We start from the raw sequence: 27,911 nt of genomic DNA, 5'->3' as shown, positions 1-27,911 counted from the left end.
GTGTGAGGTGGTATCTCATTGTAGTTTTGATTTGCATTCCTCGAATAGTTAGTGATGAGCATCTTTTCATATATCTGTTGGCCATTTGTATTTCTTCTTGGGAGAAGTGTCTGTTCATGTCCTCTTCCCATTTTTTTATTGGATTGTTTGTTTGTTGCTGAGATTTGTGAGTTCTTTTATATATTTTGGATATTAGTCCCTTATCTGAGCTGTTGTTTGAAAATATTATCTCCCATTTAGTTGGTTGCCTATTTGTTGTTTACAATTTCTTTTGCTGTACAGAAGCTTCTTAGTCTGATGTAGTCCCATCAATTTATTTTTGCCTTTACTTCCCTTGCCTTTGGAGTCAAATTCATAAAATGTTCTTTATGGCCAAGGTCCCTGAATTTAGTATCTATGTTTTCTTCTATGCAATTTATTGTTTCAGATCTTATGTTTGGTTCTCTGATCCATTTTGAATTAATTTTTGTGCAAGGAGATAAACTGTAGTCAAGTTTCATTCTTTTGCATGTGGCTTTCCAGTTTTCCCAGCACCATTTATTGAAGAGGCTTTCTTTTCTCCATTGTATGTTTTTGGCTCCCTTATCAAAGACGATTTGAGCATATGTATGTGGTTTTATTTCTGGGCTATCTATTCTGTTCCATTGGGACTGTGACCTTATCTGATGACAGTGGATGCACCTTACTCATATTGTATTTCTAGGGCACTGTACAATGTGCACACAGCAGGTGCCGGTGGCTGGATAAATGAGGCTCATAGAGAAATGAGATACATGAATTAAATAACTGTCAGTCCAATAATCTTATGGATTGTGAAGAAAGATGGCTATGTGAATCTAGGCAGCTGAAAAGGCTTCATTGAAGAGAGGGGACGTAAGTTGGATGTTGGAGAATAGTGGCAAGGAGAAAGAGATGGCAAAATCAAGTCCATATTTCTATTTTTGCACTTGACAACATGCATTTCCCTCAAATGCTCTGTTTCCCCTTTGTTCTATGTCAGAGGAAGCCCAGAAGGCTCTCTGCCTTATGCTGGTATTTCCTTTCCCCTCTCTCTACACCCACCCATTAAAATACATTTATTTAATGTCTCAAAAAGGAAATTCAACTGGAATTCATTGTGTGATTGTGAATTTCTTAGGTGGGACTTTTTTTTTTAGCATTCCTCATAACATCTAATTAAACATGGACCATAAAAGAAAAACAAATTGAAATTAAAACCAGAAGAAAATGAAAGTGTTATCAGAAACATAAAATTTCACTGTAAAAAATCTTGGATTGTGCCTTGGCAGGTTGGCTAGGTAGATAGAGCATCACCCGGCCTATGGATGTCCCAGGTTCAATCTCAGGTCAGGGCATACTTGAAAGGCACCCATCTGCTTCTCCCATCTCACTCTACCCTTCCTTCTTTCCCTTTTCTCCCTCTTCCTCTCCTGCAACCAGTGGCTTGATTAGTTCGAGCCTTAGCCCTGGGAGCTGAGGATAGCTTGGTTGGTCTGAGTGTTGGCCTCAGGCACTAAAAATAGCTTGCTTGCAAACATGGCCCCAGATGAGCATAGCATCAGCCCCAAATGAGGAGCTCGTTTGGGCATATACCAGTTGGGACACATGCAAGAGTCTGTCTTACTATCTCCCCTCTTCTCACTTAAAAAATAAAAAATCTTGAATTTCTAAAATGATTGAACATATTAGTTTCTTAGAAATGTAGTTTCCATACAGAAATAATGGTCATCTATTTTTTTAAATGTCCATTTAATGTTTAACATAACATTGAATATTACAGTATTTTTCTTAACTCTTTTCTTCTGTATTCGTACCTATTCTTATACTGAAAATCTTGATTCCTAAAAATTTAACAAATTTACTCATTCATTTGATTTAAAAACTTTTAAAATTGTAATGCTACCACTAAAACAAAAATAAACTGGCCCTGGCCAGTCAGCTCAGTGGTAGAGCATTAACCTGGCGTGTGGATGTCCCAGGTTTAATTCCTAGTCAGAGCACACAGGAGAAGCACCCATCTGCTTCTCCACCCCTCCCCCTCTGCCTTCTCTCTCTCTCTTCCCCTTCTGCAGCCATGGCTCGATTGGTTCGATGGCTTGATTAGTTTAAGGGCATTGGCCCCAGGTGCTGAGGATTGCTCTGTGGAGCCTCTGCCTCAGGCACTAAAAATAGCTCGGTTGCAAGCATGGCCCCAAATGGGCAGAGCATGAGCTCCAGATGGGGGTTGCCAGGCAGATCCTGGTTGGGGCACATGTGCAAGTCTGTCTCTCTATCTCCCCTCCCCTCACTTGGAAAATAAAATAAATAAATAAACTAACAAACAAAATAGAAACAGTCATAGATAAAGAATAGACTAACAGCTGTAGAGGGGGAAGCTGAAGGACTGGATGAAAATGTGAAGGGAGCCCTGGCCTGTTGGCTCAGCGGCAGAGCATCAGTCTGGCTTGTGGAAGTCCCAGGTTCGATTCCTGGCCAGGGCACACAAGAGAAGCGCCCATCTGCTTTTCCACCCTTCCCTCCTCCTTCCTCTCTACCTCTCTCTTCCCCTCCCACAGCCAGGGCTCCATTGGAGCAAAGTTAGCCTGGGCACTGAGGATGGCTCCATGGCCTCCACCTCAGGTGCTAAAATGGCTCCCACCACAATGGAGCAACACTCCACATGGGCAGAGCATTGCCCCCTGGTGGGCATGCCGGGTAGATCCCACTCAGGCACATGGGGGAGTCTGTCTGACTGCCTCCCCACTTCTAACTTCAGAAAAATACAAAAAAAAAGGTAAAGGGATTAAGCAGAAACATAGAAACAAACAAAAATCCTCAGACACATAGACAACAGTATGGTGATTACCCAAGGGGAAGCAGGGTGGGGAGGTAGAAGAAGGCAGGGGGACAGATGGTGATGGAAGGAGACTTGACTTGGGGTGGTGGACACACAATACAACATACAGTTGATGTTCTATAGCAGCGGTTCTCAACCTGTGGGTTGCGACCCCAGCGGGGGTGGAACGACCAAAACACACTAGCGACCCCTGTGTTTTGGTCGTTTGACCCCCGCCGGGGTCGCGACCCACAGGTTGAGAACCGCTGTTCTATAGAGTAGTACACCTGAAATGTATATAATTTTATTAACCAATGTCACCCTAATTCAATTTAAAAAACTATAAAGTTCAACATTTTTGTGATATTCTTTTTGTCTTTAGACTATATCACACAAAAATGTACAGTCAGATAGATAAAAGTGAAGTGGTTATGGGAGGGTGGAGGGGAAGGGAATAAAGAGAGACACAGATACAGTGACAGAAAAGAATTTGACTTTGGTGGTGGGCACACAATGCAATCAACAGTTCAAATGCTATGGAAGTGTTCACCTGAAAACTATGTACTCTTGTTGATCAGTGTCATCTCATTAAATTAAATTTAATTATTTTTTCTTTATTTTTTGTATTTTTCTGAAGCTGGAAACAGGGAGAGACAGACAGACTCCCACATGTGCCCGACCGGGATCCACCCGGCATGCCCACCAGGGGTGACGCTCTGCCCACCAGGGGGCGATGCTCTGCCCCTCTGGGGCATCGCTCTGCCACGACCAGAGCCACTCTAGCGCCTGGGGCAGAGGCCAAGGAGCCATCCTCAGCGCCCGGGCCGTCTCCGCTCCAATGGAGCCCTGGCTGCGGGAGGGGAAGAGAGAGACAGAGAGGAAGGAGGGGGGGTGGAGAAGCAAATGGGCGCTTCTCCTATGTGCCCTGGCCGGGAATCGAACCCGGGTCCCCCGCACGCCAGGCCGATGCTCTACCGCTGAGCCAACCGGCCAGGGCCAAAATTTAATTTCTAAAAAAAATGTTCAGAAAACTATACGTTATGTTGCTGATATCTTTACACAAATATTAAGTTCATTTGTTTCCACTTGTTTTAATTTTAAGATTTTATTTTCCTTTTCTGATTTAACTTGACATTTTAAATACATAAGTGTTTTTACATTTTTCAAAATGGAAAATAAAAGACATACTGAGAGAAGTCTCAAGTCCATCTCCACCCAACTACTAGCCCAAATGGAATGTTTTTTAAATCTTCAGTTTTTAAGTCTATCACAGAGTACTCTGATTTATAAATAAATTAACAGCGAGGCCTTTGGAAGGGAGGACACTCTTTTCTGAGCAAATGTTGTTTTCCCTCCACTTGCTCTCGGGGACAGCTGGAGCCTCGTTATCTCGAGCTCCCTGTCACAAACCCACTGCCTCCAAAACAACGTCTGCCACTGGGAGAATATCCATCATGCCTTTCTGAGCCAGACCCATGAACTTGCTGGAAGACTTCAAAGGCAGAAAGAGAAAAAACTTGGTGTGCCTGTGCTACCTGTTTTTCCGATTTAATAGTTTTTTTTAAATGATACATTGAAAAGTTGTTCTGTCCAGCTTGGAAAGGAAAGAGGCCTCTTGGAGGAGGAGGCCAGCTCTCCCCAGATCACAAAGTGAACAGAAGCCAACTCAGAAAGGCAGGTGAGGGAAGAGCTGAGAATTTGGGGTGAACCGTAAAGTCAGTAAGATCTATTTAAAATGTATGACACACATTCAAAGAACCCAAATTTCCCCCTGAAATAAAGAAACAGGTACAACGCAAACATCTTCTAAGTTTACTCTTCAGTATTCTGATTGTCAAAAACCCACTGCCGTTTGGACATCCTATAAAAGGGTTTCCCTCAAAGCTATATAAATTGTGACTTTTAAATCTAACTAGGGTAGAAGAGATACTGACAAAATTGTATGTTGGTAATAAAGTGTTTCAAATGACACTCTGCCCTTTAAGTTTGCTAGATGAATACAAAAGCTAGAAAATGTGGTTTTCTCAGGTGTTTCTCTCTAGTTCTGGTTTAGCACAAAGTGAGTGAGTGAGCCAATGGCCTGCCACAGTCCACAGACTCTATCATCTCTATCATCTCTCCGACTCGGAGGTGACAATCACAGCCTTGGTCATCAATCTTGTGCCAACCCACAACCAGCACAGGCTGCTTAGTGGGCAGGTTGCTTTTTGGCTGGGAGAGAATTGCTTGAGGGACTTGGGCTCTTTCAACGCCTGCTGGAGCTAAAGCAGTGTAAAGAACTGATACATGCAGCAGGGACACGTTGAAAGCTTGTATGTATGCAGCTTACTAGAGATCAAGCCATGCCCTGAAAACCCACAGGAAAGATGCTAAAGCAGACAAGACGCCTGCTTTTGGATCCCAAAGAGAACCACGAGCCCGAAACCTGTTCCTCGTTGTTGTCACTGCTTAAATTTAAGAAACCCACAGGAAACAATTTGGATCTTGCAAAACAGCTTAGTATTCACACTGGAAGAAAAAAATCAATCTGGTTATTTCCCTATTTCCTAATCTCTTAAAACAGTTTGTTTTATTTTAAAATATAGTTCAGCTAATGTTATGTTCTCTCAACTCTTTAGTTAGCTCATAGTAAGCTTATTGCAGCCATTCTTAATCCCTATCTTGTCTTATCTTCTTACTACTACTTTGCCCTCATTTCTCTCATTTCAGCATTCATTTCCATTTTAATGGTATCACTTATGGACCCAGAAACTATTTATTGATTGTCTCCTATGTACCAGGCACTGACTCAGGTGCTGGTGGCACCGTGGTAACAAGATCTGAGTGAGTTACAGGAGATGCCTGGCAACATTTATTGGAAAGTAAATTTTTAAATTTGGTTGTCATCCAATACATGGATATACAGTCTGTCCTTCTGAAGGAAGGTTCTTTTCTTACATTTGTAGGCCATACAAACACTGCACAAAGTTTTTGCAAAGAAGTAAAAACAATAGCCAATTACAGAAGACGGACTCTGCACCAGATATTGCTCTAAGTTATGTACTCATAGTAACCAATTTAATCCTGCCAGTGATCCTCTGGGTCATTTTACAGATGAGAAGCCTGAGGCCCATCAGGCTTAAGCAACTTCTGTCAAGTTAGTCAGTGGAGCAGCTGGCCTTGAACCCAGGCAGTCTGGCTCTAGACTGCCTTTTTCTGACCCCAGGGAGGCTGAGGCCTCCTTAAGGCTTGCTTCTGACATAATGGAATTTAAAACAGCAGAAGGCAAGTAGAGGCGTTTGCTGGAAGAAGAATCACGTTCCAGAGAGAACTGGCAATAAATATTAGTGATTGGCTGCCTGATAAAGATGGAATGGGGTTCGAAGAATTTCATACTCTCATGAAATAAACATGTGACTTTGACCTTCCAGAAGTGACAGAAACTATGCTAAGTATCCCATCTTTATCTTTCCCCCCTTTCAGCCTTCACTTTAGATTCTGCTCTTCTGGCAGAATCTTGCTCAGAATTGGCCATGGCTTCCCAAGCGCTGAGGCACATACAAACTGAGAAACACATCTATCTTTGGGAGTATCAAGAGGACAGTTGAGTTGCTTGCAAAAGCTAATAGCATCTTGCACAAAAATCCCTCACGTTTTTTGTGGATGCAGGAACTGAAAGCCAAAGGGGTTAAATAAGATTTGTCAAGAGCCCCAGAGCAGGACCTTAACAGCTTCTATAGGCTCATAATCAAACTGGTCCTCATGTTGAGTAAGGCCGCCCCTCCCTGTCTTGGCTGTCATGGTCAGTATATACATTACAAATAGTGGCCCCAGATCATGGCCTTGGCATCACGGGGAGCAGTTACAAATGCAGACGCTCAGGCCTCACCCAGACCTGCTGAATCAGAATGTGTGTTTAATAAGGCACCCAGGTAATCATGAATTTTGAAGCTGGAAATGTGCTGGAATGGTCACTAACTCCACTTTCTAGATATTTTACTTGTGGGAATAGAAGTGGCTGTTGACTCTCTTGAAAGGCACATTCTCAGCCTTACTGGGTAATTTAACATAAAATTATCTTCGGTTTGTTTTGTGTTATATCTAGACTTTTAAAGATCCAGTCAGTCAGTCTTCTGTGAGCAGATAGGAAGGTTTCAGGTATAAAAAACTATGTTTCTTATGAAACCCAGGAAAAAACAGCCAAACAGTTCCCCCATCTTTATACTGACTCATGCTGCTATCTTTTCTTCAGAGCAGGTTAATTACCTTTCTCAAATCCCAGCAAGTCCTGGCCCTGGCCGGCTAGCTCAGTAGTAGAGCATTGGCCTGGTGTGTGGAAGTCCCAGGTTCAATTCCCAGCCAGGGCACACAGGAGAAGTGCCCATCTACTTCTCTACTCTTTCCCCTCTCCTTTTTCTCTGTCTCTCTCCTCCCCTCCCACAGCCAAGGCTCCATTGGAGCAAAGTTGGTCCGGGCACTGAGGATGGCTCCATGGCCTCCACCTCAGGCACTAGAATGGCTCCAGTTGCAATGGAGCAACACCCCAGATGAGCAGAGCATTGCCCCCTTGTGGGTTTGCCCAGTGGATCCTGGTCGGACGCATACAGAGAAGTCTGTCTCTCTGCCTCCCTGTTTCACTTCAGAAAAAATAAAATCCCAGCAAGTCCCTTTAACATAGACAGCAAACATATATCTCAGCCCAGCTCCTGCCCAAGTTAACACAAAGTAATAAAAACAGGAATAGTAACAGCTACTGCTTATGTGGTGTGTAGAATGCTGGGTTTTTTGTTGTTGTTTTGTTTTGTGGCAGAGACAGAGAGAGAGTCAGAGAGAGGGACAGATAGGGACAAACAGACAGGAAGGGAGGGAGATGAGAAACATCAATTCTTCGTTGCGGTTCCTTTGTTGTTCATTGATTGATTTCTCATATGTGCCTTGACAATGGGGCTACAGCAGACCGAGTAACCCCTTGCTCAAGCCAGTGACCTTGGGTCCAAGCTGGTGAGCCTTGCTCAAACCAGATAAGCCTGCACTCAAGCTGGCAACCTCGGGGTCTCAAACTTGGGTCCTCCACATCCCAGTCTGACGCTCTATCCACTGCACCACCGCTTGGTCAGGCTACAATGTTGTTTTAATAGCTTAATGTATAAAACACTCACATAATCCTCTCAGCAATACTATTTGACAGAATACTGTGCTTCAGCCTTACCAGGTAATTTAACATAAAATTATTTTCAGTTTGTTTCATGGTACATGTAGACTTTTAAAGATCTTCAGAATACTGAAGCACAGAGAGGTTAAGTGGCTTGCTCAAGGCCACACAGCTACTTCATAGCAGGGATTCTAATCCACGCCATCTGTCTCCACAGTCTATGCTGGTACTCACAGCAGCACACTGTCTCTTAAAATTCAAATTAATGCCCAACTGAGTCCAAGAGTTCCTTATTAAAATGCTTGCATAATAAAAACTGATTGTTGACTTAGGAGAATGGAATTCACTTCAAAGATTTTACTCAACAAAAATAAAAAATTAGAGGCCAGCAGCTACTAAGACATTATTTTACAAAGTTAAAATATTACCTCTGGCCTCTTAATCTTGGTTGTGACTACAAGGCTATGCAGTCTGCTGCTTAGAAGTGCTTTAAAATGTCCTCGTGCTTGTAACTGGAATCAGCTCCAACATTAAAATTGCACTGTGTTTTCTGTGAGAAGCAGTTGTGACCTCTGAGGATTCGTGATATTGCTGGCCTTGCTTACCTATTAAATCAGTGGTCCCATTTCTCTTTTTAGCTGCAGCCAGCTTAACTCTTTTTGTAAGGGAAATCTCAAGGACCATTCCACAAAGCCTTGTGCTTTGGCTGACATAGAAAGCAGGCAATCTCTTCACATGCCCGTAGAACACTAGAGTCCTAAAACGGAGTGAAAAGCCCCATAGAAAACAGAGCAAGCAGCTTTTCGGCTGCACAAATTCAGCTCTCCTAGACCTCTCTCACCAACTGCACACACAGCAACACCCTTTGCCTTATACCAGGATGACCCCATAGGATCTCAATTCTCCTCTGTGGCACTGAAGGGAAGGACGCTCTTGCCATACAGCTGAAAAGGGCACTGCCCAATGCTTGGCAAGACAGAAACTTGTCACACAAACACAATGAAGGGTCATGTTTCCAAATGCAAAGTACATATAGTGAGCAGGCAGATAGACGTATATGCGAAATAGGGAGTACATTTCGATTTCTTTTCCTTCAATTACTTCTGTTTGCACAGGAAACACAGAGCTAAAAAATGCACATGCCTAGGCCTGGTACAGGTAAAGAACTATGGTTATAGTGCAGGAAATATAAAACCTGGTTAAGTCCCAACCAATAATCATGAGCAACCTGTTACCGTGAAATGCACCCCACTGAGTGGTTGGCCAGTCGTCTCAAGCCATTGTCCCTGTGTTTGTATCAAAATAAAATGTAAATGCACATAAATTAGTATGTAACAGAGTTTGAAGTGCTTGGTGCCCATGGGGAGGCAGAATGGCAAAGTGGTTCCTAACTACTTCATGCTCTCAACTCCAAGCGCAGGTGCGGAACTGTGGGTCAGGGCCCCTTCCGGACCCCCTTGGGTCCCTTTTAGGCATTTCTGTGCTCTCTCACCACAAAATCAATGGCCATGAGTAATGATTATGGGTAAGGGAGCCGGAAAGCCAAGCTGCCTAGCCCTGGGGTGGGCTGGAACAACTCAGAGATGGACTAAGCATTGCATGCCCATCCTCTTTGGGACTTCACCTGACATAATATCCTTCCTTGGCTCCCTGTCCTGCCCTGTCCTGGTCCCTTTTTCTGTCTCCCTAGGGGCATTTCCCTTGAAATCAGTCGCACATGAATTCTCATCTTGTGTTTGCTACTGGGAAACCCTACTTAAGAGACCATTCTAAGCAGCTAACTCCACAGCTGGCTGTTACTTTGAACTTGGCCGCCTCTGTAGCAGTTCTGATACGTAATTAACACAGTACTTACCATATCCTTTTCCTACCACAAATATGTCCGTAATCTTTAGTTTCAATTGATCTTAATTGATTATAAAGGTGGGACTCTAAGCTGAAATATAGTCTTAGATGAGAAGAATGTACAGGGTCTGACATGTATGGGATAAGTATTCAAATTAAGTTAAAAAAACTTTCTCTGATGTAGTAGTGTGCTTTCCTTACAAAGCTGGGTGTAAATAATTCAAATAAGCCTTCAGGGAGTGGAGCTGGATTTGGTTTTTGTTTGTTTCTTAGTTAGTCCTCTTGCAGGTCCAAGGAGCTATAAAATGGCACAATTAGCAAAAGGAAAGAAGCTCAATCTGCACACATGCTAAGATACACCTTGAAAATGGTTTTTTGACCAAAATTTTAATATGAACCTGTTTTCTTGTAATGTTTCTAACTCTCTGGGTTTGCATGTGGCAAAATAATTTTCTGAGCCTCCTTAAGTTCCACTTATTCTTTCTTTCTTTATTTTTTATTTATTTTTAAAGTGAGAGGAGGAGAGATAGTGAGACAGACTCCCACATGCACCCTTATTGGGATCCACTCAGTAACCCCGTCTGGGGCCGATGCTCAAATCAACAAAGCTATCCTTAGCATCTGCAGCTGACACACTTGGACCAGCGCTCAGGCCAACTGAACTATCCTTAGAGCTCAGGGCCAACGCTCGAACCAATCGAGCCACTGGCTGTGGGAGGAGAAGAGGAAGAGAAGCAGATAGTAGCCTCTCCTGTGTGCCCTGACCAGGAATTGAATCCAGGACATGCTTATGCCAGGCCAACACTCTATCCACTGAGCCCACTGTCCAGGGCCAAGGTCTACTTACTCTGTCAGCTCTGAAGCAAGTCCATCCATGGTACATGAATGTGATAATCCAGTGAGAACTGACAACCCAGATGGGGCCAGTCTTATGTCACTGAGCAACTCACCTGTCACAAACACAAAGTAGCATGCTTACCTTTACTCCTAGGGCTTCTCCAGAAATGACAGCAGCTGTCACACCATCTTTACTGGGTTTAGGAATTTCTTTGCTTTTCAGTTCCTGGTACTGAGGCTCCACCATTTTCTCTGAGCTCCTCAAATTAACCCATAGTTGTAGGCCATGGGCTGGCTCCTCTGAGCATGGCATCTCAGCGTGCACAATGCCCCGGCCTGCGGTCATCCACTGCAAACACCAGATCAACAACAGGGAAATGTAACCCAGACTTGAACAAGTCTGCAGGTGGGATGATTATTACATGGTAACTGAGTGAGGTACCTTACACTCGAGTACTGCTTTCACAACTGTGGGCATCATGAGGAATAAGAAAACAACAGTGACAACTGCTGGAACCTTTTCTAGTTTTTCCAGTGCATCCTATGCTTCCCTTTTGAAATAAAGCATCAGATCTGAAATTCACAAAAATGGATGGGCCTCTCTTTGGTATGCCTGCATCTTTGATTGAACACTGAGATGAGGAGATGCAGGCAAACAGTATACTGGGGAGTGATCTTGGGAGCATCTTAAGAAGTAAAGAAAGCATGATTGGGCCGAGGGAGAAGTCAGCCAGCAATGCAGATACAACGAAGGCCTTCGCCCATCCAACAGGAAGGTGTGCAGTTGGATAAACCTTCAGAATTGTCCCAAATTAAGGTGAGGTAGCCAGGCTCTGTTTTTTTTTTTTACAGAGACAGAGAGTCAGAGAGAGGAATAGATAGAGACAGACAGACAGGAAGGGAGAGAGATGAGAAGCATCAATTCTTCGTTGTGGCACCTTAGTTGTTTATAGATTGCTTTTTCATATGCTCCTTGACCGGGGGGCACAGCAGAGCAAGTAACCCCTTGCTCAACCCGGCAACTTTGGGCTCAAGCCAGTGACCTTGGGCTCAAGCCAGCGACCTTGGGCTCAAGCCAGCGACCTTTGGGCTCAAGTCAGTGACCATGGGGTCACACCTATGATCCCATGCTCAAGCCAGTGACCCCTTGCTCAAGCTGGTGAGCCCATGCTCAAGCCAGATGAGCCCACACTCAAGCTGGCAACCTCGGGGTTTCAAACCTAAAACCTTGCATCCCAGTCTGGCACTCTACCCACTGCGCCACCACCTGGTCAGGAGAGGGGAGGTAGCTGGCTTTTTTATAACCACAACAGCAAACCAGTGACTGTGTACCACCCCCCAGTAGGGAGGGCAGCATTGAAAGCAGTAGCTCCTGCTGTGGAGAGCAGTGCCCAGGGTGGGATGCAGCTATGAGCCATCAGCAGCTGGTATTTGCAGCAGCTGGAGGGTGGATAAGTGTGAGGGCTTAAAGATACATGTGGAAGCCCCACAGCATCCACTACACCATGAATGGGTGACTTGAGTTCTGCTTGCTCAATTACTGTAATAGAGCCTGCACTACTTGGGAGAAAACAGTCATTTCCTCCACTGTTATACAGATTCTTCAAGCATTCGTTTATTTCTTTATTAAGAGCATGTTAGGGACAAAGAAATGGAACATGGTAGATTCCCTGCCTGTCTTAGCTTGGGTTTTTCTACAGAAAATCCTGAGACAAGGACTTCAGTGCAGGTCATTTATTTAAAAAGTGATATAGAAAGCACAAGTAGGGAACAGTAAGCTAGGCAAGAAGGAAAGGGGTTAATGAGCAGGTCACATCTGTGGGCACCTGGAGCTCAGTCGCACTGGGGTCCACACAGACACACTTTAGAATTGTTGAACAGAGGGCAGAAGAATTGCCACTTTCCTGGTCAGGTCAGAACCAGTCATATAGACCTTTTTAGGCCATCTCCACTTTATGCTCTGCTCCACAGAAAGGTTACTGTTAACTTTTGGCTACAACTCTGTCTGTTTGCTTTTATTTGCCTTCAAATTCCACGTTCACTGAAATACCATGAGTCAAATACTTGCAGTTATCAATCTGCCAAATATGTAACTGAACCCAGAAAAGAGCTGATACAGAGTTCAGCCTTAAAAAACTGGCAAAGATGACGTAAGCATTTCCTGGAGGTCCTGAATTCTAATACGTCTCAGGCAAGACCAGGATGGTGGCAGGGCTTGGGTCATTGTCATTTATTTATTTAATTAATTTTTATTTATTGGTTTTTAGAGAAAGGAGAGAGAAAGAGTGGAGAGAAGCGGGAAGCATCAACTTGTAGCAGTTGATTCCTATATATGCTTTGAGCTGACAAGCCTGGGTTTTGAACCAGTGATCTCAGTGTTCCAGGTTGACACTTTATCCACTGCATCACCACAGGTCAGGTGGGTCACATGTTAAGTGACACCTACCATTTCAAGTGAGCTGGAAGACAAGCTGTCAATTGTTTCAACTACAGCAGAAAGGTCTACAAAGATGAGGACTGAAACTGGAATGCTGAATTTGACAATTGCGACCTAAGTGGCCATTACCTGAACGGCTTCAGTAAAGGCTTGGAGATTGCTGAGAGGCCAGCACCGATTTCAATGAGTGAAGAAGGAAATGGAAGGCAAAGAAAGTTGAGGCAGTCACTTGATTACTCTTTTGAGAAATGGAAGAGAAAGACTAAGTGAGATCTAAAAAGTGATGGAAGGGGTCGAGGAAAGTGTGAGAGAGGGACACAAGAGACCTGTGCAGGTGTCCAGGCTGCGTGGAAGGCCCCATAGAAGGGAGAGGTCAAAGATACAAGAGACAGAGAGGAAAGTGTGAATGTACTGGCAGCAGGCGGATCAAGCATGCACACCCACAGACAAACCATCAGCAATGCCTCGTCCTTGGCTAGCCATACCTGCAGGTCTCCTGGGTCCAACTGACCAACATGTCCACAGAAGTCTTCATGGGCCATACTGCCCCCTCCTAGGAGGTAAGATACCTTTCAAAAAACAAGGAGAAGAAAAAGTAGGTATTGGGTAGCTGTGAAGAGCTTTCAACTTTGCCACAGGAAATATGTTGAAGAAAGTGCCCGAAGCAACTAGGCCAGAAGGGAATGAATCTCAGTGAAAGTGTCTTTGAGAGAATTTCACACAGGATCGCCTTTCTTGGCAAAGGCAAACCAGGCATGCCAGAACTCACTGCCCAGTGAAAGGAGCGCCCACTTAAACCCTTCGCCCCACAGACCATGGCCCTGCCACGGTGGGTCCTGGAGCTCAGGGTAAGAGAGGAGCAGCTCCTGCTGAAACAGCAGGGGCCCCTGACCTGAAAATGGACTCGAAAACTCTAAAGGAAATGTATTTCTGACACCACACACACACTCACTAAGCACTCAATAAATGTTGGTAAAATATGTCAAATGAATTAATAGGAATTAAAGTCAACTTCTCCAGAGGCAGGTCCATACTAAATTAATCGCGGAAAGAAATGTTAGGCTATTCAATAGAGTAGCCATTAACTATGTGTGGCTATTTAATTAAAATTCAACAAAATTTAAAATTCAGCTCCTTAGGCTCTAGCCAGGTGGCCCAGTAGATAAAGTGTCATCTCAGCACACTGAGGTTGCAGGTTCGATCCCTGTCAGGGCATGCACAAGAAGTAATCAAATAAATGGAACAACTAAGTGGAACAAGTTGATGTTTCTCACACCAATGGAACAATGTGTTGTTTTTTTTTAAATATAAATCTAAAATTCAGTTCCGCAGTTGCACAGGTCACATTTCAGGTGCTCTACAGTCCCACGTGACCAGTGGCTACCATAGTGGACAAGGGCAGATTATATAGTACATTTCTATTGCTAGTATTGACCTAGAAAAATCAATGGAAAAATCAGCAGTCAGCTAGGTAGGCATTCTGCATGGGGAACAAATCCTTCCCAAGACCCCCTACAATCACAATATCTCTCGGTAGAACAGGATATTCACCAGCTCAGAACAGCAGTAGAAAATTGAGCCCTTGTTTCATTATTTTACTAAAAGGAAAAATCAATTCTAAAATTCTAATTTTTAAAGCTATTATGATTATTCCAGCAAACAAAGGTTAAAAATACACTCAAATACTTAGAAAGAATTTAAAATTACCCAGGGACATGGTAACATTGTTATCCAAAATACACAATTTAATATATACTTAAAGCTTAAAATGGTGCATATATTTCAGGGTAGGCGGCCCTCTCCGTATCTCTATTTAGATTCAACCATCCATTTTGCTCATTTTGAACACATTTATGAAGTTCGTCTGTAATTCCTACAAGAAATTCTAATCAGCCTGAACAGTTCTGAAAGGTCCGTGTAAAATCATGTTTGTCTAGCAACCACAAGTGGCACCCTGCCATAGGCTTATGGGCGACAGCTTCGGACATTTATGTTATTAGATAAAATTTTCATACTCCAGCTATCCCAATGTTTTCTTTTAAGCTTAATGTACTTATCCTTTTTAATATTGGAAATTTCACTTCAAAATTCTCTTTAACCATTATTAAATGAGTGAACCAGAAAATGCAGTCTGCAATTACAATCCCAACATGTCTTGTAATTATGCAAGTTAGTACCGATTTTCACTCAAAGACCCATTCAACCAGATATAACAATGTCAATTCCTACTTAATGACAGTAAATAATGTAATGAATGGAAACTAGACTTTTGCTGTTGAGCCTGCAATGCAGTATACAGATATCAGATTATAACGCTGGACATGCAAGGGAGAAGGAGACAGGTGAGTCATGGTGCTCCTAGGCTGGACAAGGCCAGTTTGAATCAAAAGGGAAGAAGAAGAAAAGGTCAGATTAAAGACACCGAGGTTTGGCCCTGGCCGGATGGCTCAGTGGTAAAGTGTCGGCCTGGCGTGCAGGTGTTCGATTCCCGGCCAGGGCACACAGGAGAAGCGCCCATCTGCTTCTCCACCCCTCCTTCTCTCTTTCCTCTCTGTATCTCTCTTCTCCTCCCGCAGCTGAGGCTCCATTGGAGCAAAGTTGGCCTGGGCGCTGAGGATGGCTCTGTGGCCTCTGCCTCAGGCGCTAGAATGGCTCTGGTTGCAACAGAGCAACGGTCCAGATGGGCAGAGCATCGCCCCCTGGTGGGCATGCTGGGTGGATCCGGTCGGGCACATGCGGGAGTCTGACTGCCTCCCTGTTTCCAACTTCAGAAAAATACAAAAAATAAAATTAAATTAAAATAAAAAAAAAAAAGAAACAGAGGTTTGGCGTGGTTCCAGTGGCCGGATGGACACATAGCAACCTGGGAACTACAGTCGTCTCCAGGTGGTGGAGCTGCACCTGTGTGTTGTCTGCACCTGTGTATTGTCTGCCTACTGTCCACTCTTCTGATAGTTTGAGTGTTTTGGAATGTGTACTTTACTATTTTGTAACAAAAAACACTTATTTATTTTGGAAAAATATACTGCTCACAAAAATTAGGGGATATCTATCTTATCGCTTCCTATTCATTTTGAAATATCCCCCTAATTTTTGTGAGCAGTGTATAAAGATGCTGCCACTAATCAGTGAATGGGAAAAAGTGCTGTGCTTTGTGCCTTGTTTTGGTGAACTGGGGCTGGGCAGGAAGGCAGTGAGGCATAAGAGACAACGCTAAGAATCACAAGAATAACTCCATGTTGCATGTGAGGACAATATAGCTGGCTCTGACTTCAGTATTACTAAGTGGAAAAGACCTGGGATTGTTATAGAGGGCACTCAGGACAAAATAGGACTTAAGCACTTAGGACCCTGTATTCAAGCTTAAAAATTCCAAATTTCAAAAGTATTACGATTTTTCTTTTACAGTTCGGACTCACAAGGAATAAGACGCATCAGATGAACGTAGTCCGAGCAGAGGCTGAAACTCAGAAGTGGGATCAGCCCCGAGAAACTGCGCCACTGCATATTTCTTGAGCTCCAAAAGCCACAGCTCAGCAGATAAAGCTAGAAAGCTACCAAAGCCTTTTTCCCATCCGTACCATCCCCAACCCTGCACGTCTACTGTTTCCTTCATGATCAAGGACACGAGAGGAGTCAGAGTCTCAGAGCTTATCCATCATAAAGGACATCTGGTTCTTGAAGGCATTCCTCCAAGAATGCTGCGTACTTGCATTCAAGTGACCCCAGGCCAGTCTCCCGTTGTGGTTAACACACTCCAAGATCTCTTGTCTCCAAGTAAGCCCCGCTCTGCAGTTAGCTACCGTTCATTTGTGCAGGGTCTTTCCCTTCATCAAAGAAGCAGCACAACTACCAGGAGTAGTATCTAGAATTGCTTTCCTTTTCCTGTTAGGCATGCATTTTTAACTAAAATAACTGCATAATAAAGGCAATTTTCATTCTGTTTGGGCTGAATCTCTCCTTTAGGTTCTCAAAGGACTGACTCTCTTTGAAATCATATTCTTTCCATCCCCAAGCATTTTTCAACGATCCAAGTCTAGGGCCTTTCAAGTTGTTAATCATCTCAATATATGTCAGGCAACTTTCAAAAGTAATTCTGGGCGTGACTCATTTAAAGATGAAAATTTACATGGACACCAAGAGAGGTTTTTTGTTTGTTTTGTTTTTGCAAATTTGATTTTAGAGACCAATTCTAACACTATTTCTAAAAGGTTGAGAAGACAATTATCCCCCCTTTCCTCTTTGCTCTATAATGTTTACAAAAGTAAACATCACTTCTCCCATCCTAAATGCTACACAACCTGAATTAGAGAAATCTGGTCAATGAATGATGAGCTGCTGAGTCCATAATGCCTATCTTTCACTACATACAACAAAACCATACTTTTAGCCTTTGGGGGTGGGGATTAAAAACCATAGAAATGACTGACAATTATTATCTATTTTTATTTTATTTACTTTTTGCTAAGTGCCGTAAATGCTACACTGAGACCTTAAGTCTAAATTAATGCCTGCAAATATATATTTTTTAATTCAAGCAGTACTTTGTGAGTTGACACAATCCAGATGATTTTTTAGGATATTACATAACCGCAAACACCTGGAGAATTGCCGTGGGTGGTTGATGGATTTGGGAGTGTTATGTTTAAACTCAAGAGCTGCATGTGTCTAATTAAGTAAGAAATGTGTAATCTGAAACAGGTGTTTTCTTAAAGGACTTTGACATGCTTCCTGGTACTGCTCGCCCTTTCCTCCTCCTTCTAGTGCTAAACTTTCCACGAGTCTCTACTAAATAGTTTGACTTTTTTGTCAGTTCTTACTTCTTTTTTGTATTTTGTGTGTTGGTATTTGGAAAAAGGGCACAAACCCACAAAAATAATGTAACTGTCACTTGTAATGTGAAATTTAGGAAAGGTATACCTCAAAGAGCTATAAATTAATTCTGAAGAATTACAGCACAAGATACAGAGTTTATTATTTCTTTCTGGTTGGTATTCAGAAGAAAGAGTGTAATGACTTCATTTGATGTTATAGATATGAGATTTAAAGCAAAAAGTGTATGTTATAGATAAAACTATGTTTTCTTTTCATTTCTATTTGCCCTAAATTTGTGGCTTTTTTTCCCTCTTGGTAGCTGAGTAGGAAAAAGAGAAAATAAAAACAAAAACAAAAATTGAGGTCATGTCTGATGAGAAAAACCAGCAAGGAACATATTGGGAAATGAAAGCCACTAACCAGTCTTTGGGGACAGAAACATAATGTTTGAATCCACACAATTAAGGGTCCAAGTTATCTTTTTTAATGTTTTAATTACTTTAGCAATCACGGAGAAGCCTCAAAAATCAGCCACTTAAATTGACTCATCCAATCCCAACCTCACATAACACCCTCACAAGTGCCAAAGGATAATTTTAACAACAAAAAAGGAAAACACAAACAATATGGTTTAGGTATTCAGCCAATGACAGAATCTAAATATTTTAAAGTTCTAATGGGTCATTTCCTTCACATTTCTGCCCACAGCCCTGCAGAAGCACCAATGATTCAGGGACTCCCACCACACTGCCCCCTGCTGGCATGGCCCTACCTTGAGGAACAGCTCAGGCTTTGGAACTGTAGTTGGAACCTTGGGTTTGCCATCCACCAGGTATGATATGTAGGACAAAGTCTCATCATTTTTTAAAAAGTTTTTTTAAAATTATTGATTGACTGATTTTAGAGAGAGAGTAAAGGAGAGAGAGAGAGTAAAACATAAATTGCTCCTGTATGTGCCCTGACTGGGGATCGAACCGGCGACCTCTAAGCTTTGGGACGATGCTCTAACCAACTGACCTATCCTGCCCTTTAACTTCTTGGAGGCTCAGTTTTTTCATGTAGCAACATTAACCCAGCAGATGAGCTCACTGAGTGTCAGGTAATGTGTGCAAAGCACCTGGCACATAACAAGTATTCACTAAGTTCTAGAATTAGCACATCTGCTTTACTCCTGGGGTCAGAGGACACATTTGAGGGTCCTCCCTCAGGTCCTCATTTGTTGTTCCTGGAATGTATTTACACCAATATTTTCAGAGTTTACTTCCTCACTTCATTCAGGCCTCTGTTCAAATGTTACTGCCTAAGAGAGACCGCCCTCAATCACCCCATCAAATTGGTCACCTATTATGACTTGTTTCTTCTCTGTAGCCTTCTCATGAAGGAAGACTATTACATAATTATTTGATGATTCATCTATTGTCTGTTTTGCCTCCATGTTACCACCCTGAAGGTTACAGCATACAGCTGGCACCAAAGATTTGTTGAATCAATGAATAATAGCAACTCGTGTTTGCACAGCATTTCAGCATTTATAAAGCATCTGATCCTGGGAATATATTATTATCTACATGTTATTAATGAAAACATGTGGCCTGGTGTGATTAAGGTTACACCATTAATAGTAGCAGAGTAAGAACTTAAATTAACATGTTCTGTCTCCAAGAATAAAGCTATATCGCCCTCCCATGTTGCCGCCATCCTGGCAGCAATGTTGCGTTGTGAGCACTGCGCTTGCCTTCAAGGATAGATCTGACAGGAGTGGCAGGAGCAGCCAGAGTTGCCAGCTTTGAGGACTTTAGGCAAACTGGCCACTTCTAGCAAAGGAGTCTTTGTGCTACTGTATGCAAACAGAAAACCTAGGCCTCATGATTCCGGGGTGAAGTAGAGAAGAGGTTGATGGATGGACAGGCAACTACAGGACCCTGAGATGAGGTGATTGACGGATCCTTTCTTGGTGTGGACATTGAAGAGTTCTAACCAACATCTAACTACACAGAAAGGAACTGACTAAAAGGCAATCTTACTTTTATATTTTTCCACCACTCCCATTCTCAAAGTCTCCCAAATCTACTAATTTTCCTTTTACTCTGAGTAAAATTTCTGACATGCACATCAAGTACCATGATGATCATATCCCTGCCTCTCCCCACCCAGAGTGAGCTGGACTGCAGACGCCCTCTGAACCTTCCAGCTGCTTGTCAGTTCCCAGGCCAGGAATGCTCTTCCTCCTCAAAATGCCATGCAGGACTCAGCCTTGTGGCGAATTGCTTCGGAAAACTACCTGGCTCCTCGTGTAATCATCAGCCAACTTCTTAACTCATATCACCTAATCTTGTAAATCACAGTCAAGGTGTTTTTATTTGCTCTGTTATACTGAAGGAGCCTCAAGGGAAGCTTGTGAACTTTTGATTTTCCACACACAAAAATGTGCCTGTGTCCAAGGCGAAGTGCACAGTTAGAAGTAATTTTGCTAAAGAGCGCCCTCTGCTGATCCTAACAATATGTGCTCACTGTTTTTCTCCAGTCTGGGGGCAGTCAACCTTTTTATACCTACCGCCCACTTTTGTATCTCTGTTAGTAGTAAAGTTTCCTAACCGCCCACCGGTTCCACAGTCATGGTGATTATAAAGTAGGGAAGTCACTTTACTTTATAAAATGTATAAAGCAGAGTTACAGCAAGTTAAAGCATATAATAATAATAATTTACCAAGTACTTTATGTCAGATTTCCGCTAAGTTTGGCAGAATAAATCTTTATAAAACAACTTACTATAGTTAAATCTATCTCTTAATTTATACATTGGGTGCTCCGCTACTGCCCACCATGAAAGCGGAACGAGTGTAGCGGGCAGTAGGGACCAGGCTGACTACTGCTGCTACACCATGCGTCCCTGTGACAGGATGCTGTCACATCAAAGGACGAGCTGTGTTGTGGTGCAGAGGAAAGCTTTTCCACTCAGCACAGTCTCTAGTTAATAGCTGTCAAGGCAGATACTTCAAAATGAAGTGCCCAGCCCTGGACAGATAGCTCGGTTGGTTAGAGCATCATCCTGATAGGCAAAGATTGCAGATTCGGTCCCTGGTCGGGGCACATACAGGAACAGATTGATGTTTCTGTCTCTCACATTCTCCCTCCCCCTTACTCTCGATCTGAAATCAATTAATAAAATATTTTTAAATATGAAGTGCCTGAAAACACCCCCTTGCACATATGGTTCCAGGAAAGTTTGGGGCTCACAAAACTCTTACAGAAAGAGAGGTTTAAGGGAACCATGCCAAGTCCCTTCTTTAATATGTTGTTAAAATTCTAATATAATACTATTTAATTTAATTAAGCAGCTGACACCTTTTAATTGGTGCCTCATTACTATTCCCTGATTCAATTCCTTAAAAGGATTTAATTTCTCAAACTTTTAGTGAATGTGTTCATTGTACTTGATGTTATTGGGCCACAGTGCTCAGAAATTTGGGCTTCAAAAAGCAATAAAACATTTTATAATAAGGGGGCCTGATATAGAGACATCAATTTTTTATCTTTCTCTTCTTTTAATAAACTTTAAATTTTGGAATAAGGTTCAGTCTTTTTTCTTTCATTTTTGCCTTCACAAGGCAAATATCAATACAAACTCATAACTGAGAAATCACCCAAAAAGAACACACTGATCACCCTTTCTGTACTTTCAGGGAGCTACCAGGGGAAATACCACTAAAATGTGCAGATCAGAGAAGTGGGTGCTAAAGAGAAGTACAGTGTGTCCGTAAAGTCATGGTGCACTTTTGACTGATCACAGGAAAGCAACAAAAGATGATAGAAATGTGAAATCTGCACCAAATAAAAGGAAAACCCTCCCAGTTTCTGTAGGATGACGTGGCAGCATGTGCGCATGCGCAGATGATGATGTAACACCGTGTATACAGCGGAGCAGCCCACAGCCATGCCAGTCAAGATGTGGACGGTACAGAGGAAAGTTCAGTGTGTTCTGTGGCTTGCTAAATTCGAATCTGTGACCAAAGTGCAATGTGAATATCGGCACGTTTATAACAAAGCGCCACCACGTAGGAATAACATGACTCGGTGGGATAAGCAGTTGAAGGAAACCGGCAGTTTGGTGGAGAAACCCCATTCTGGTAGGCCATCAGTCAGTGACGAGTCTGTAGAGGCTATACGGGATAGCTACCTAAGGAACCCTAAAAAAAACCTGTGTGTGAGCCCACATCGAACTGCACTAAATAGGTATGAAACTGGGAGAGTTTTCCTTTTATTTGGTGCAGATTTCATATTTCTATCGTCTTTTATTGCTTTCCTGTGACCGGTCAAAAGTGCACCATGACTTTATGGACACACTGTATAATTAGCTCCAGTGTACACACAGAAGAAAGGTGAGTTTTGATGATGAAGAATCTGGAGGAATGGGGGAGTGATTGATGGAAGAGGCATTCCCTTAGCTGGTCCTTAAAAGATTGGAATACTGAGGAAAAGCTGGAGTGGGATGGGGCAAAAGGTATATGAAAGGAGGAAGAGCTTTTAGGTTGTACTAAAAGGTCATAAGCAGTTAAGGCACTATTTTATTCATTATCATATTATTACTAGATCACAAATGGAGTCCTTGTGGTTGCAAGCAGTTAAATGACTATCCTTAAATATCCAGGGAGTTAACAAGCCTAATTCATTTCTTCATTATTCTGGGGTTCAGAGGAGAAGTGCGAGCATTACTTTGCATGGACAGGCGGGAAAATTTGGATTTCTCAACCATGAACCATGAAAGCATTGTGTCCCACAGTGAGTAACAGCAAGGTGTTCAGTTTGGGGAGCTGCATCACCCATGGAATCTCATTTCTAATGGTATCAATGTATCAATGTATCAAGATAATATCAGATGTATACAAAAGCAGTTTTGTTCCAGAAGGAGTAGGAGCATGAAGGGTAGTCAGGTGTGGGCCTGGGATCAGAGGGCAGCCCAAGCCTGTCCTGTATGGGTTGTGTGAGCTTGACAAGTCACCAATTCTTGGAGCCTTTGTTTCCTCATCTGTAAAATTACGGGGCTAACAATTCCTACTTTTCAGAGTTGTTGGTGAGGTTTAGAGGTAATGTACAGAAAGCACATAAAGTTTCTCATAAAACTGGTAGCTAATGTTATTGCATGGAAAATGTCCTTTGGATTTAATCCTGTAATATCAGGCATTTCATTTTGAGGATCTATTTTGGATAACTCCAAAAGCAGCAAAGCTGAAAGTGTTCAAGATTTGCCAGGAACTTTTACTGTGTAATGACCTATGTTAATTTATTTTGGATTTATTTTGAGTTTCACTTAAAAAGAATTATTTTATATTTGGTGACACTAAATAATGTTTAATGAGTGGTTTATAGCCTTTATACATGCCCCCCCCTCCAATTTGTCTACTTAAGAACTCTAGGAATGCAGTTTCTCCGACAAGAATGGTTTCTGTTCGTAATCATTAATCGGGTGGGGAATAATGGGAAAATTTCTTGGGAATTTATCTGGACTACTTCCAAAAATTATATCTGTTAAACTGCTATTTCCTCATGTAACCTATGCTCACTGAGAGACCAGGGCTTATTTCTTTGCTGTTGGAACTATCTGCGCCTGTAGGATGTTCAGCAGCATTCCTGGTCTCTGCTCACTAGATGGCAGTAGCATCCCCCAGTTGGTATAACCAGGGATAGTCAACCTTTTTATACCTACCGCCCACTTTTGTATCTCTGTTAGTAGTAAAATTATCTAACCGCCCACCAGTTCTACAGTAATGGTGATTTATAAATAGGGAAGTAACTTTACTTTATAAAATGTATAAAGCAGAGTTACAGCAAGTGAAAGCATATATATAATAATAATTACTTACCAAGTACTTTATGTCGGATTTTTGCTAAATTTGGCCAAATCAATCTTTATAGAACAACTTACTATAGTTAAATCTATCTTTTTAGTTATACTTTGGTTGCTCTTCTACCGCCCACCATAAAAGCTGGAACGCCCACTAGTGGGCAGTAGGGACCAGGTCGACTACCCCTGGTATAACCAGAAATGGCTCCAGACATTACCAGATGACTCCTTCTGGGCAAAATCACCTCCAGTTGAGAACCATCAACATAGACAGTCTAAAAGTTCAACTTTTAGACTAAATATGGTTCTAATTTAACAAATTACATTAACTTGGGAGTTTCAGGACATAAAATATTGCCCATTCATTCATAACTAAGGAATGAACACTGATTTCAAGGCCTGCCCCAGTAATGGCCCAACCTACAGCCTTAGATCCCACCCACCCCACACACAATCCAATTCTTTTTTTTTTTTTCCTGAAGCTGGAAACGGGAGAGACAGTCAGACAGACTCCCGCATGTACCCGACCGGGATCCACCTGGCACGCCCACCAGGGGCGATGCTCTGCCCCTCCAGGGCATCGCTCTGCTGCGACCAGAGCCACTCTAGCACCTGGGGCAGAGGCCGAGGAGCCATCCCCAGCGCCCGGGCCATCTTTGCTCCAATGGAGTCTTGGCTGTGGGAGGGGAAGAGAGAAACAGAGAGGAAGGGGGGGGGGGTGGAGAAGCAAATGGGCGCTTCTCCTATGTGCCCTGGCCGAGAATCGAACCCAAGTCCCCCACACGCCAGGCCGACGCTCTACCGCTGAGCCAACTGGCGAGGGCCCACAATCCAATTCTTAAGTCTGAATAAACTATCCACCATTTCTAGCCTATCCCCATACTATGCCCTCCACCTTTCTTCCCATTGTCCAGAGAGTCATATTTAACTTATGCTTAAGGTTTTACTAAATGGCAAAATTTTCCAAGACCCTCTCAGACCTTTCTGTTAGAAGTGCTAGCTTCCCCCTTAGGATGTGAAACTCCCTCAATTGGATGTCTCTTGTTCCTTCCTAATCATTTTCTAACTTTCTTGCAAACTAGAAGTCTTCTACTCCCACATCTAAACTCACACGTGTATATGTGTATGCACACATGCATGTGCGTACACACAATTATAATTTCTGTTCAGCCAGGGAACGTGTGCAAGAGGAGAAAGCTGTGCTTGTAAACTGAAGTACTCTTTTAAATTTCCTGGGAGCCTCAAATGGTCTACAAACATTTCTTAGAGGAAGCTGCCCATAGGTCCTCTTCCCCATTACACATTGCCATATATTATTAGCTTATCTCGTTGACCGGAATAGAACACAAACTGAGTCGATTTTTTTTTTTTTTACAGGGACAGAGAGAGAGTCAGAGAGAGGGATAGATAGGACAGACAGACAGACAGAGAGATGAGAAGCATCAATCATCATCAGTTTTTCATTGCGACACCTTAGTTGTTCATTGATTGCTTTCTCATATGTGTCTTGACCGCAGGCCTTCAGCAGACTGAGTAACCCCTTGCTGGAGCCAGCGACCTTGGGTCCAAGCTGGTGAGCTTTGCTCACGCCAGATGAGCCCGTGCTCAAGTTGGCGACCTCGGGGTCTCGAACCTGGGTCTTCCACATCCCAGTTCGATGCTCTATCCACTGCGCCACTGCCTGGGCAGGCAAACTGAGTCGATTTTATGTGGAGGAAGCAGACCCAAGTCAAAAGTCTCAGCAAGAGCTACTGGAGAGCAGGTGAGCATCAGAAGCTTCACAACCATGAGAATACTTTTTTTTTTTTGTATTTTTCTGAAGCTGGAAACAGGGAGAGACAGTCAGACAGACTCCCGCATGCGCCCAACTGGGATTCACCCGGCACACCCACCAGGGGCGACGCTCTGCCCACCAGGGGGCGATATTCTGCCCCTCCGGGGCGTCGCTCTGCCATGACCAGAGCCACTCTAGCGCCTGGGGCAGAGGCCAAGGAGCCAACCCCAGCGCCCGGGCCATCTTTGCTCCAATGGAGCCTTGGCTGCGGGAGGGGAAGAGAGAGACAGAGAGGAAGGGGGGGGTGGAGAAGCAAATGGGAGCTTCTCCTATGTGCCCTGGCTGGGAATCGAACCTGGGTCCCCCGCACGCCAGGCCGACGCTCTACCGCTGAGCCAACCGGCCAGGGCCACCATGAGAATACTTTTTATCTTCAAATATGGTATAGGAAGAGGGCATTTTGAAAAAAATTAACATTTTAAATAATTAACCAATAGGCCTAGGTCAAAACTCTAAAGGTACAGAAATAAAATAACAAGAGTAAAAATTAATTCTTTCCCATTCTCCATCATTACCTAATAACCTTTCCTGGAGGTTCATTACCAGTTCTTGGGTATCCTTTCAGAGATAATTAATGCATGCCCAAGAATAAAGGCATAACTGGAAATAACCCAGCTGTCCATCAATAGATGACTGGTGAAACAAAAAGTGGTAGCCCATACAATGGAATATTATTCAGCCATAAAAATGAAGTATTGATACAAACTAAAACATGGATGAAACTTGAAACCATTGTGCTCAGTGAAAGAAGACAGAGAAGAGAGACTACATGTGGTATGACTCCTTTTATATGAAAAATGTTCAGAACAGGCAATCCTTAGAGACAGTGCAGCTGCTAGAAGCTGTGGGAAGTGGGAATTGGGAGGGACTGCTACTGGATATGGGCTTTCTTTTGGGGGAGATGAAAAGGTTCTGGAATCAGGCGATAGTTGCACAATCTTATGAATATACTAAGAAAGCAGTATTTTTAAAGCTTTGTGAATATTCGTATCTGTCATTACGTGTTTGTTTTTCTCTAAGCACCATCTTCTTTTGGTATCAAAACATGAACTTTGTAATTTTATTTTCTTTGCATCAATGTAGTCTGTAATCATTCAATGTAGTCAATGTAGTAATCATTCACTAAACTAGTCTGTCTTTCCCACAATAAAATTGATAATAAACCACTTAAAAAGGATAAAGGTATAATCTTTTCACATCTTTATATTTGCTTCTTAAACAATTCCTATACTTGGCCAATTCTGTACCTCACCTCTGTCACTTTCAACTACTCTGGAATCAGGTTCTATACTAGGACACAGGAAGCTGCGAAATTTTTCCTCATGGCTGTGCAGTATGCTCGGATAAGAACCACTAGTTCTTACCTGGGGGCAACTGGGCAGGCCCTTCCCCTGCAGCAGACATCTGGCAATGTCTGGAGACATTCATGTTGTCATAACTACAGGTTGGGGGTGGTTCTGGCATCTAGTGGGAGAGGCAAGGATGCTGTTAAATATCCTAAGGTAGCTCCCCACAACAAAAAATTGTCCATTCAAAATATCAAAAGTGCCAAGGTTGAGAAAGCTTGACTTAAACAGTGTATGATTAATAAAAATCTAAATTATTTACAGTATTTCTTTTATAAATTACCCTGCATAATATTTCATCTTCCATATAGATAATTTCTTATATATAGTTTCCAGATATATACTCATTCCACTGTTATTTTAGATACTTATTTTGTTCCTTTTTTTCTGACTTTGTAAAATTACACTGGAATAAATATTTGTATAATGAACCTTTGTTCTTACATTGGCTTTCTTTCCAGGAAATTATTAGAGTCCTAGAAGTAGAATTACTGGGTTAAAGGGGAATAACTTCCGCCCACCTAAAATTATATGGTGTTCTTATTGCCTATGTGAATGGGATGTTCCCATGATAACTGGTTGCTTTTCTTCAGGAAAGTGGGTGATTTGGGCATATTTTATACCCAGGTTTTGGTTGATATTATTAGCATGGTAGTGCCAAGGGATGTTTTAGAGGTGAGGGTGGCTTTAGTTTCCTTCCTATAATCTGTTCGCTTCACCCATCAATCATGCCAAATAAATGTACAAGCTAAAATCCATGTGCCAGCATTGTAACTGTAACTTCAGGACAAGTCCTGTGCCCTTGGTCATCCTCCAGTCACACTGCTGCCCAAAGTTAGATGCAGTCACTGTGGGGTTTTCTTTTATGAGAATATTATCTACAAATAAATATTTTTCCTTCTCCTTTCCAATAGCTATTTATCTTATTAATAACGTCAAAGCTCCCAGAACCATATTAAATCACAATGGTGCTAGTAGATATTTTTGTCTTCTCTTCTCAGATTAATAG

The 27,911-nt window shown here is 42.6% G+C and overlaps 1 protein-coding gene across 3 annotated transcripts in view; it reads right to left on the bottom strand.

Moving 5' to 3' along the window:
• Positions 1–27,911, bottom strand: part of PIR (pirin) — a 97,371-nt gene that overhangs the window by 56,243 nt on the left and 13,217 nt on the right. For all 3 annotated transcript variants that reach the window (XM_066249727.1, XM_066249728.1, XM_066249729.1), the window contains exons 4-5: positions 13,551–13,634; positions 10,771–10,977 (exon numbers count right to left, since the gene is read on the bottom strand). In XM_066249727.1, coding sequence (XP_066105824.1) covers positions 10,771–10,977; positions 13,551–13,634 — 291 coding nt within the window. The remainder of the gene's footprint in view (positions 1–10,770; positions 10,978–13,550; positions 13,635–27,911) is intronic.

The sequence above is a fragment of the Saccopteryx bilineata genome, chromosome X, assembly GCF_036850765.1.
Source record: "Saccopteryx bilineata isolate mSacBil1 chromosome X, mSacBil1_pri_phased_curated, whole genome shotgun sequence".
In the NCBI taxonomy this organism is placed as follows: Eukaryota; Metazoa; Chordata; class Mammalia; order Chiroptera; family Emballonuridae; genus Saccopteryx; species Saccopteryx bilineata.
The sequence above is the reverse complement of the archived record's forward strand: the minus strand, read 5'-3'. Positions and strand labels throughout refer to the sequence as shown.